Source organism: Heterocephalus glaber, unplaced genomic scaffold, assembly GCF_053883595.1.
Source record: "Heterocephalus glaber isolate CG9 unplaced genomic scaffold, H.glaber_assembly_v1.0 deba00001447, whole genome shotgun sequence".
NCBI classification, from domain to species: Eukaryota; Metazoa; Chordata; class Mammalia; order Rodentia; family Bathyergidae; genus Heterocephalus; species Heterocephalus glaber.
The window spans coordinates 919093-930664 of record NW_028258299.1 but is presented as its reverse complement, the minus strand read 5'-3'; the positions used below and the strand labels follow the sequence as shown (position 1 = coordinate 930664).

General features: G+C 61.2%; 1 protein-coding gene across 10 annotated transcripts in view; it reads right to left on the bottom strand.

The window, feature by feature from the left end:
• Positions 1-1597: 1597 nt before the first annotated feature.
• Positions 1598-11572, bottom strand: part of Prkcz (protein kinase C zeta) — an 88223-nt gene continuing 78248 nt past the window's right edge. For 7 of the 10 annotated variants that reach the window (XM_004863806.4, XM_087214561.1, XM_004863808.4 and 4 more), the window contains 8 exons: positions 9870-9956; positions 8059-8194; positions 7897-7984; positions 6804-6923; positions 6179-6258; positions 5780-5869; positions 2561-2676; positions 1598-2427 (listed from right to left, as the gene is read on the bottom strand). In XM_004863806.4, coding sequence (XP_004863863.1) covers positions 2340-2427; positions 2561-2676; positions 5780-5869; positions 6179-6258; positions 6804-6923; positions 7897-7984; positions 8059-8194; positions 9870-9956 — 805 coding nt within the window. In that variant the 3' untranslated portion in view covers positions 1598-2339. The remainder of the gene's footprint in view (positions 2428-2560; positions 2677-5779; positions 5870-6178; positions 6259-6803; positions 6924-7896; positions 7985-8058; positions 8195-9869; positions 9957-11572) is intronic. The other 3 variants (XM_087214559.1, XM_087214564.1, XM_087214560.1) reach the window with 1 other exon arrangement.

Here is an 11572-nt window from a genome sequence, read left to right as displayed (position 1 = left end):
ACGCACTGCCAGGGTCCGGTGCTCACCTGCGATGCACGCACAGAGCAGGAGTCAGCAAGGAACTCTCTGTGCAGGTCCCCAAGTGATGGCGCCGTGGGCCAGGGTCACCATTAGGATCTTGGGCGGAACTAGGAGGATGCAGCAGAGACAGATGGGGGCCGCAGCTCCCGGTGCCTCAGAGGGGCTTGGCCCACACCCCAGGCCCCGGCCAGGAGCTGGGAAGGCACTCCTCTCGTGTCCTCTGGGCCCCATGTTCTGGGGGGTCCACACTGAGGGGGCTCCCACCCACCTCCGACCCTGAGCCCTCCACAGATAACTGAAGTCTCGCTCTCCCTGGTTTCCTGGAATCGTCCAGTCCAAACTGACACCGGAAGTTAACCATCGCAGCCACATACCGTGTGACCCCAACTCCAAGACCCCCTGAAAGAGGCCAAGCTGGGCACAGTAGGAAGACGGCTGGGAGCACAGGTTCCTGGGGCAGTGAGAAGGCACGGCTGCGCCACCTCTCAGAGCCCTGCTGCAGTGCGAGCCGTGCGTCTGAGGCTGTGGACACACCTCTGGTGGGGACTACGTGGGAGCCTAAGTCTGCCCTAAAAATGAAGTCTCCGAAAAGGCTTCCAAACCCTCTGCTTCCCTGAAACACCTGCTTTCAACAAAAATACTAACAACCTGTGCGTTTTCGTTAAAGTCTTTAATAGATGTGCAAGAGTAGGAGCGACCTCAGTGGAGGGTGAGAACATCGTCCACAGTGGGAAAACCGGCTGGCCACGGGCTCCGCTCACGGCCAGAGACGGCCGTGGGCACCGCTTTACAATCGGGGTCACCAGTGTCACAAAGCACGTCCACGGGCACACGGTCATGCCAGAGCCATCGCAAAGGTTAGGGCTTTTCCCACGCACACTTCAATACATCTTCCCTTTTAATTTATAAAACAATTTACTGTATATAAAAATCTCCCCTTCTGATGGGCACGATGATCTTCACACATTGTACAGGGGCAGCCCCGCTGGCAGCCACAAGCTGTTTGCCAACACAGCAGTATTTAAACGCCTCTGACTGAGGAGCCCAGGGCCGCAGCAGCAGACCAGATGGCGTGGGCCAATCCCGGGGGTCTCTGCGGTCCCCTGACCTCAGCCTTTTCAGCCCGTCTTACAGGCTGCCGTGGGGTGCTGGTTGAGATGTGTCTGCGATCAGAAGGTAGCAGGACACCCGAGCCAGGGTGGGGCGCCCTGAAACCTGTGTCAGCACCCCGGCAGCCCAGGGAGTCCAGCAGCAGCCGCCTCAACCCAGCACCCGTGTAGCGCCGGCCGCACGGGGGCCCGACAAACCTGAGTCTCGTCGAGGGCTGCGCGCGGCCTCCTGTCCTAAGCTGACCCCTCTGCAGGGCTCCAGCCGAGTGCAGGCCCATTGGGAGAGCCACCCTTCTGGGACAGAGGGTGCTGTAGCTCCCCGGGGCACATGGCTATGGGTGTTCTGGGCGTAGCGCCAACTTTAAGGCTAGGGTCTGTCACACACATATCTTTTTAAATTTTCTAATTCTGAGAATTGTATTACTGATAAAAATATTTTCCAAAAATCTAATACAGAACACAAGACATCCTGGAGGCACTGGTTCGTGTTCTCAGAAATACACTTGTGCACAATTAGTTCTTGATTTTATTTTTCCTCTTTGTTGCTTTTTTGTTTTTTGGTCTACGATGCTTTGGTGACATGTTCAGGATCCACAGTCCTCGGAGTGCCCTGTGTTGGGCCGGCCCGGCCCGGCTGCGGCAGCGCGAGAGCTCTGTGTGGAAACGCGTGCTAAGCATGATCGACGGGAACTTACCGGGATTAGAAAATGTTCCGGTTGGTAGAACCCCTCTGCGGCACAGCCCCACTTGTAGGCACTTAGACTCCCGTCCCCCTCCGCCTCCATCCTGCCTGCGCGAGCACAGCTCCTCTGTATGGCTGCTGCACTGGGACTCGGGCAGGTGCCACTCAGAAAAAAGGCATCAGAGGGAAGCTGCGACACCATCGGTACATTTTATTCCTCAGGACATTACACGCTCGCTTCCCTGGAGGAGCGGTCAGCGCACCAAGTTCTGCTTCTGCCGGAACGCGCACCTCGGAGATGGCGCGACAGTCTCCCCCAGGGGCAGGGCCACCACGGACGGCCCCGGCGGGGCGGGCACAAGAAGCCACTCCAGCAGAGCCGGGCTCTGTGGGCACAGGCGTGAGAGGCCGCTCTGTCCCTCCCTGGCTGCTCGGAGCCTCGTGCCCGGCCTGGCATGCATATGCTGTGGTTAAGGATAAAGTTACAGGGCCATTCATGGGTGTGTCCACGACAGACGCACACGACCTCACACGGACTCCTCAGTGGACAGCAAAAGTGGGTTGATGTACTCGAAGCCTTCAAACTCTGACTGGTCGATCCTCTTTATGACGTCCCTGGAAGCGCAGAGGGGACAGTGGTGGCCCATGCACGAGCTGGAGGTGACCCCCAGCCCAAGGGAGGAAGAGAGCTCTGGTCAGGGCCCCCACTCCTCAGCCGAGACGGGTCCCGCCCCGGGCCCAGACTCACTCGTCATCCGGGGTCAGCTGCACGGGCTCGCTGGTGAACTGCGTGTCGAAGTTCTCCAGGCCGTAGTCGTCGGAGATCTGCGGCTGGAAGGGCGGCAGGGCTTGCTTCTTCTCCAGCTGGGGAAACCAAGACAGCGGCGAGCTGAGGGCCGGGCCGACGCGGCTCTCTGCACCCATGAGAAGCAGCCTCCAGCTGAGGCAGTCGGGAGCCACGCCACGCCACGCCACGCCACGCCACGCCACGCCGGAGGACGTGTGCGTGAGCTGCAGGACAGGACCGGGTGCCAGGGCCTGCGTCCCCAGGGCCACTGCTGCAGGGCCTAGTGGCAAGGCTGTGGTGGGCCTTCTCTTCTTAGCACCTTGGAGCTGGACCCTGAGGTGCTGCAGGGGCCCCTCCCGCCACTGCAGCAGGCCCGTGAGGACACCGGGCCTTGGGGACCGGCAGGCCGCTGCAGGCAGGGAGGAGGAGGGCCTGGCACAGGTGCATGTGGCGCACGAGCAGGACGCCCAGGGCCCCACCAGGTTGGGCCTCTGCCCTCATGGCAGCATCAGGAGGCGCGGTGGAGCCCAGGGCTGTGCTCCCCCAGTGGCCACAACAACCCTTTCCTCTCCTCTCCTCTTTTTTCTTGGTACTGGGGGTCGAACTCCGGACCTTGTGCTTGCGAGAGGCAGGTGGCAGAACCACTGAGCTAAGTCCCTGGGCCTCCTTTCTTTTGAGACAAGGTCTTGCTATGTAACCCAGGCTGGCCTCAAACTCACAGTGATCCTCCTGCCTTAGCCTCCTGGAGTGCTGGGATTACAGGTGTGGGCCGCCTTGTCTGGCACATTTCTGTTCTGAATCACCCGGGCCCAGCCTTCTGTTGTGGCAGGAGGAGCTGACTGACTCTCTCGCAGGCATTCTCTCACCCACTCGCGCTCCTGCGTGGGCTGGGCTTGCACTTGGAGAGGGACGGTGTGCAGCTCAGCTCCCTTGCACACGGGCCACGCCCAGGGACCCTGGGCCACTCGGGCCACCCACATAGCTCCCCACCCTGCTCATCGAGAGCAGAAGGTCAGGATGGCTGTGGCGAAGGCCACGTTGGGAGAAACCCAGACACTCTAGGAACCTGTCCACACCATGCACGCGCGCACACACACACACATGTCCTGCTGACGGGGGCGGCACAGGGACCTGGGACACCACAGAGAAGGCCAGACCCCAGGAGTGCATGCGGGACACGGGTCGGGCAGGCAGCTCCCTCAGCAGGCCACCCTCAGCAGCACAGCCTGGACCTGCACAGGGCTGCGGGACACAGGATACTGTCTCTCCCTTCATGAGTGACCCGTTTTGTTTACCAGTATGGTTTCTGATAGAAAGGGAGAAAAGGGGGCATCTCATTTTCCCTCCCTTCATCTTGGGCTACTTTAAAAGACTGGCTTAGAAAGAGTTGGGGCAGAGCCTCAGGAGCCAGGGCTGGGTGCTGCTGCTGCTGCTGCTGCTCTGCAAAGGGAGTGCTGGCCTTGGTCTCCCTCCAGGTGCCCAGAGCCCGGGCCGTGCCTCGCTCCAGGGCCTGTTGTCTCTCTCTGCCTGCTGGGCCCCTGACCCTCATAGTGCTGTCTGCTCAGCCCGACCTGGGCCACAAGGACAGAGACAGGGCAGCGGGTGCTGCCCTGCAGCGCCGTCCACGATGCTGTGGTCACAGTGGCAGGGGACACAGCAGGTGAGGCTGCACTGTGCATGCTCAGGGCCATGGGACTTGTTTCCTTTGGGTCACCTGTGTCCCCACGGGAGCCCCCTCAGAGCAGAGGCCTGGAGGGAACCGGCTCCCTGAGTCCCCTCGGCACCCTGCACTGGGCCAGCCTGCACTGCCCCCATGGCCACCTCTGCTGCTAGCATCCACACCGAGTCCCCCGGCTGGGTCACCGACACTGCTGTCCCTAGGAGCCCAGCCCTCATGGGGCCCTGGAGACCAGAGGTGCTGAGGAGAGAGTGCACCTGAGCGTTCACCCTCGAGGGAAGCCGGGGCCACACTGCACAGGGCACACTGACGTCAGCTCGGGGATGGGTCCCCCTCCCTGCTCTGTGCCCTGGGCCCCTTGCTGCCCACTCTCCACCTTCTTCCTTGGCTACCGCAGTGCACGCACATGGCCCCTGGGGACAGCCCCACAGCTGTGTCCTTCCTGGGCAGCCCCTCATGCTCAGAGTCCCCTGGACTGCGATTCACCTCAAGCCTGGGCCCTGGGGAATGGAGATGTCCACTCAGCAGGTGCCCCGCAGCTGGGTCCTGTCACGTGACAGCACAACAAGGCCCTGACACCAACCGAGGCACAAGTGGGCCTTGAAGGCCCCGCTGCCCGGCACCAGCTCTGGAGCCACCCAGACCAGCAGGGTGGTGTGGGAGGCGGCAGAGCCTGCGCGAGGCATGGGTCTCGCAGCTGGCAGTGGAGATGCTAGTGAGCCGGCCGCCCGGCTCTGCTCCCAGCCCTGCTTCGGGCCCAGGCCCTAAGGAGCGTGAGCCTCCACAGAACCACCATCACGTCCACCCACTGGTGGGAGGGGCCCAGGGCCTGGGGGTCCGGCCCCTTGTGCTCTGTGGTGGACCCCAAGTGTGGCAGCTGGAGGAGGGGAGAGGGTGGCCGGGAGGGGCAACCTGGGCTCCACCAACTCTGAGGCCGGAGAGGGCTGAGGTCATAGGCTCGGTCGCCACCGCTACCACAGCCAGGTAGGCCTGGGCCACGGGAGGCCCTCCGAAGCCAGAGCGAGGCGATCGAGCCGAAGATCCCCAAGTGTCGTGTCTAAGTATCTGGGTGTCAGCACCCCAAGAAGAGGACATTGGGCTCGGGTTTCACAGTACCACGGCCAATCTCTGCAGCAGCAGGGCTGGAGGCCTGGCTGCCCCTTCCCCACCGCCCGGGTCCGCAGGTGTGGACAGAGGCCCCCGAGCGAAGTCGGCTGAGGGCCACGTGGATGGTGCCTGCTGACCTGGGTGCTCACGGGGTGTGGGGCCAGGATTTGCTCAATGAGCTGTCAATTCTTTGTTCTCTCAGAAGAGCACATTTTACAGGCTGTACTCCAATAATTGCAACCTTCCTAGACCTGAAATGAGCTAGATTCAGGTTTGCTCTAACACTAGGAGCAGACCCGGGTCAGACTTGAACGCCGCACCCTGTGCCCTGTCATGACCAGGACCGTCCCCGGGCTGGACCAGGCTCCTGTGTGCCTCCCCCACCCCCGCCTTACCAGGTCCCAGTCTATGCTGCGGAAGAAGGCGTGGGACTTGATGTCGGAAAATCCAGTCTGGGGCCGGCAGCCGAGCCTCTCTTTGGGGTCCTGGGGGTCAGATGCAAAGGAGACTCAGCCCCTAGAAAACTGGTTTGGCCACTTCACAGGCAGCACCCTCCCATCTCTGAGCTGTCTCTGCCCAGAGCCAATGGCTCAGCCTGGAGCCCTCGTCCCAAAGCCCCAGTTCCTTCCTTCCGTTTCTTGAGAACACAATTCCGTTTCACTTTGTTACATATGAATAAATGCTGATGGCAGACGTATGGAGCTCGACACCAGGCAGGGAATCCAAACCCTTGCACAAACTGAGCTCGGCAGCAGCCGTCCTGTGCAGGGGCCCAGTCACCATGACGCGCGTACCTTGTTCAGAAATCCTTTCAAGACGTGGGAGGCTTTGACGGACAGGAAGCGGGGGATGCGGATGGGCTTCTCCAGGATCACTGCAGGGGCGGAGGGAGACAACCACAGCTCCCACTTGCCTTGCCCCTCGGGGAGGCCCTGCGCGCTGGTCACCCGAGGGCGTGGAAGGACAGCCTGGTCCCCAACCCACACACCCAGGCCTGGTTTTGGCACTGAAGATTGCTGGACCCAGGGGTCTCTGTCCCGCCTTGCAGACCCACAACCTTCTTTTACTTTTGCAGTCTCACTAAACTAAGTTGCCCAGGCTGGGCTCCAACTTGTGATGGTCCTGCCTCGGCCTCCAGAGAGCTGGGATTGCAGGTGCCTGCCACCAGGCCGGGCTCCACTGACACCCACTGTGTCTGAACAGGGCAGGTGTCCAGTGGCCTGGCCCTGCCCAGAGCCTGAGGCATTAGAGTCCTGGGTGTGCCTGGCTGGGCGGGGCAGGCGGCCAGTGTGCTTCCTGGATGACCCTCAGGGCCTGAACTGGGGTCACCACAGTGACACATCCATCCCCCTTGCAGGACCATGAGCCATGGGGGGCAGGGCACCCCAGGAAGGGGCTGGCGCACCTGCAGCCACCCACCTTGGAACAAGTAGTCCTCCGTGTTCATGTCAGGGTTGTCGGTGATGATGTCGAAGGGGGAGCGCCCAGCCATCATCTCGAACATGAGGACGCCCAATGCCCACCAGTCCACGCTGAACCCTGGGGCAGCAGGCGCTGTCAGGCCGGCCGACAGCCAGCCCTGCCCGGCTTCGGGCAGCAGCGTCCCAGCACATGCAGTGTCTGTGTGCAGCCCACACGGTGTGGGGTCCCTGTTGTCACCTGCCCTTCGGTGGCATCCCAACCTCAACGTGCAAACCTAGCTGCTGCTCTTTCTCACTCTGCTGCACTCAGCAAAGGGCCTCCTCTCAGGCAGCCAAAGCCTCCTGCAACCAGTTTCTCTTTTTTGGTATCAGGGATCGAACTCTGGTCCTTGCACTTGCACAGCAGGCAGCGAAACCACTGAGCTAAATCCCTGGCCCCTCACAGCAAGTGGGGACTCTCCTGGCATTGAGCTGCTGCCCTGACTTGTCTGGATGCCCACACAGCTTCTGGAAGCCCAGTCACCTCCAGGGCAGGGAGGTGCCTGTCTCACCCGCCTGCCCCCAACCTGTTTTATGGCAAGGAAAATGTGTGGAAACTCATGCAGGCGCATTCACAACGCGCTTCCCTGGGCACACGAGGTGCACACGCCTACTGCACAGCACACAGACACGCACACGGAGCCACATGCAGGCCACAGCGCCCTGCTCTGGGCTCCCACCAAAGAGGGTGGGCTACATGGTGGACAGGGCGCTGGTTCCCAGTGGAGGCCCTTGTGTCGCCTAAAGTGATGCTGTCACCCGCAGCTGCACGGGCAGTGTCCACCAGCTCAGGGCACTGAGTGGGCCCTGTCTGCCTGCTTTGTGCCCCACCTCAGGGCCTCTGGGGGGCCCAAGGGGGTCTGCATGAGCTCGGATGGGGGCTGGTGACGTTGGCTGGACACGGCCGGGGCTGTGGACGCTCACTAGGGTGCAGTGTGTTCAGAGAGGCCTCTCCACTGGCCTGGCTTTGGGCCCTGAGGGTGGTGGCCCTGGACAGCGTCACCAGGGCGGGGCGGCCCTGTCCACGCCGCTCCTGGGTGCCGAGGACTCACCGTACTCCTCTCCCCGCAGGATTTCCGGGGCGATGTAATTCGGAGTTCCACAGAAAGTGCTCGTCGTGTCGCCAGGGCCCAGGCCCTCCTGTGGGGACAGGTACCAGGGTGAGGGGGCCGGGCGGAGGGGGCCGGGCGGGGCAGGCAGGCGCCGCACCCAACCTTGCACATGCCGTAGTCCGTCAGCTTGATGTGCCCATCGGCGTCCAGCAGCACATTGTCCAGCTTCAGGTCCCGGTAGATGATGCCTCTCTCATGCAGGAAGTTGAGGGCAATGCAGATCTCAGCAGCGTAGAACCTGGGGTCCGGGCAGCCGGGTCAGCAGAGGGGAGCCATGGCGGCCTGTACCAGGGTGCAAATCCCGGCCACGCCCGCACTACCACCCTCGCCTCGGGCCGAGTCTCGACCTGGGGCCAAGCAGATGGCACAGGTGCACGGCACAGGCTGTCCTCAGGGAGCTGCAGACCCTCAGTACACGAGGTGCCCTTCCTACCTATGAGCATGGCTACCATAAAAAGGCCAGAAAATAACCATGGTGCAGGAGGCGAGGCTGTTGGCCCTGTGCTGGGGGGACGAGAACCAGGGCAGCCGCTGCGGCGACCGCAAGTGGGAGCCTCTGGGGGTCACGGCAGGGCCACATGGGGCCTGTGACCCCTCCTGAGCCTGCGCCCCAGGGAGGGACAGCAGGGCCTCCCGTCGGTGCCCGCACATGGTGTTTGTGGCAGCTTCGTTCCCAAACAAAAACCCAGAAGCAACCCTGGTGTCCGTGCGCAGGAAGAACATGCAGCCATCCATGCTGTGGGCTGCTGCTCAGGCTTTCAGGGAAGAAATGCCAACAAACACATGCGAAAATAAACCAGATACAAAAAGACAAACCCTGTCTGCCACACCCACGGGAGCCCCTGGGGACTCAGGGTCCAGAGTCAGCAGAGGGGAGGCAGGGCACGGCGGGGACAGTCTCAGTTTGGTTTTTACTGTTATTGTTCTTCTGAGATAGGGTCTTGCTATGTAGTTCTGGCTGGCCTTGAACTCACGGCAGTTCTGTCTCAGCCACCCGAGTGCTAGGGTTACATGTATACACCACCATGCCTGGCTTCAGCTCAGTCTGGACTTTCGGGGGTGGAGGCAGGGTTAATGCTGGAGACTGGACCCAGGGATGTTCTATAACTCAGCTACATCCAGCCCCTTTATTTTTTGAGGCAAGGTCTCACTAAGTTTGCCCTGGTTAGGCCCAGCCTTGTGGTCCTCTTGCCTCAGCCTCGTGAGCATCTGCGATCACAGGTGTGCACCAGGGCACCCAGCAGGTCTCGGTGAGAGAAGAGGTGCTTCTGTGGCTGGGTGGTAGCGATGGCTGCCAGCAAGACGACACACTCAGTGCCACCACGCTTTGCAGTCAGCGCTGCTTAGCATGGTGCCTTTGTGCTCTGTGCTTCTCCGGGTTTAAAAAAAGCAACGAGTAGGCCGAGCGCTGTTCTTGGCTTTGCCCACCCTCCCTGAACAGCGTCCAGGTGACTCAGAACTGCACAGGCTCTAGGGGGAAGGAGAATGGCAAGGGCGGGTTGGCCACACTCCGGGGATGGCGAAGCAAAAGCCAGCGCAGCAAGGGGCAGTGTCCCCAAGTCGCTGAGGAGCGGCGGCTGCTGCCTCTGGGTGCCAGGCAGACACTGTGTGCTTAGCCGCCGGGAGTTTGTTGCTGGGACTGCCCTGCCCCGGCTGAAACAGGAAAAGCCACAAACCCCAGTGGTGCCATCCTGTGAAGAGCGACCAGCAGAAGGCGTCTCTGCCCTGGTGTGTGAGGCCTTCAGTGCGGGCCACGGGGCTGTCCCTGCGACACTGCGACTCCAGGGCCCCTTGTGGCCTGGTCACACCGAGGAAAGGCAGGGCCTCTCTCCATTTATCACCCAGGCTGCCGCCTCCCCTTCAGCTCACTTGGGGCCCGCACTGGGGGCTCACACCTGCGCCCCGGTGCCCACCTGGCATGCTCCTCTGGAAGTTTCCTCTGCCTCTGCATGTGGAACATGAGGTCCCCGCCGTTGACGTACTCGATGACCAGGAACAGCCTGTGCGGGAGAGGGGTCGGGCTAGAGTCACTGTGAGCACGGCCGGCCTCGCCCTGGACGGCCTGCAGTGCACGGCGCCTGTGCCCAGCTACTTTTCAGGGGCCGCCTGGGTGGCTCGTGTGGTGCAGGCGGCAGACGGAGCCCTGCACTGGTCAGTGGCATCCCAGGGGCCCGGAGAGCCAAGCCTCGGAGGCTCACGGCCCGCAGACAGGTGACAGTGTGCATGAGGCCGCACACGCCCTCCGCAAGCCTGAGTTGTCTCTCAGTGACGCAAACCCCTCCCCGCCCTGGCACTGTCGATCCAGGGAGCTGAATCAGCGCAGGGAGCACAGGGAGGCACAAGGGCAGCTGCTCTCTGGGCCTGCAGAGAAGGCTCTGAACCCGGTATGGCCCTCGCCCCGTGTCCCAGGGGTGCCTGGCTCCCAGCAGCTCCCTCCACCCTCACCCAGACAGGCAACCCTGTGGAGGCCGCTGACCCGGAAGTTCACCAGAGAGTCAGTCAGAGAGTTTTATGGAAACAAAACTCTTCAAGAGACCTCACAGCACAGGGCTGATGTTTCCCACAACCACTGAGAATTACAAGGGGTGATCAAATTAAGTGAATGTTCAACAAAGCTTATCACTGTAAAAGATAACCCTGCTATGAAGCCCGGTCAAAATATCCCCCTCGCCTTGAACACACCGATCTCATCATTCTCGCCACTTTCTTCTTTTTTTTCTGGTACTGGAAATTGAACTCAGGACCTTGCGCTTGCCAGGCAGGTGAGGCACCACGGAGCTGCATCCCTGGCCCTGTCTTGCCACTTTCTGAAGCAGCTCTGGAGTCCTCTTTCCTGAGTGCTTTACGAGGTGTGGTAAAACACGTGGGGACTGCTGTTGCCGAGCACCATCCAGCGGAAGGGCAGCTCAAAAAAACATGGCGCTGTATCCTCATCCACCTTCTGAGGCATCCATGGCACTTCTGGCCCTTCTCCGAAGTCAAAATGACCAGGAAGGGTCAACATTTTGAATCAATTCAGGACACCAAGGCAGCCAGCAGAGCACAACTGAAGACATGAAGGAGGACTTCCAGAGCTGGGTGTGGTGGCGCACGCCTGTGATCCCAGCACTCAAGAGGCTGAGGCGGGAGGACTACTGCCAGCTGGAGACCAGAATAGTGAGACCCCGTCCCACCCCTCAGAAAAAAGGACTCCAAAACTGCTTCAGAAAGGGACGAGTGCTGCTGGGGATTTAGCTCAGTGGTTCCGCCACCTGCTGTGCAAGTGCAAGGACCTGAGTTCAATCCCCGGTACCAAAAAAAAAAGAAAGTGGCGAGCACAATGTGGCAAGTGTGTTCCAGGTGAGGGGCATTAACAGTGTGTCCTTTACTGCAATAACATTTTTTAAATTTAAACATTCACTGCGCCTGACCAACGGAATAGCAGTCCCGTGCTGACCTGGCCACCCATCGAGGAACCTGAGAAACGGACCAGAGGGACGTCAGGGCAGGAGGGGTCGTGGAGGACGCAGCCCTCAGCCCTGCACTGCCCGAGGGAGCACACAAGTCCTCCGGGAGGAATGGCGGCCTATCCTGGAGTAGCCACCAAGCCACGCCACCCTCCGTGGCCCCAGGAGTA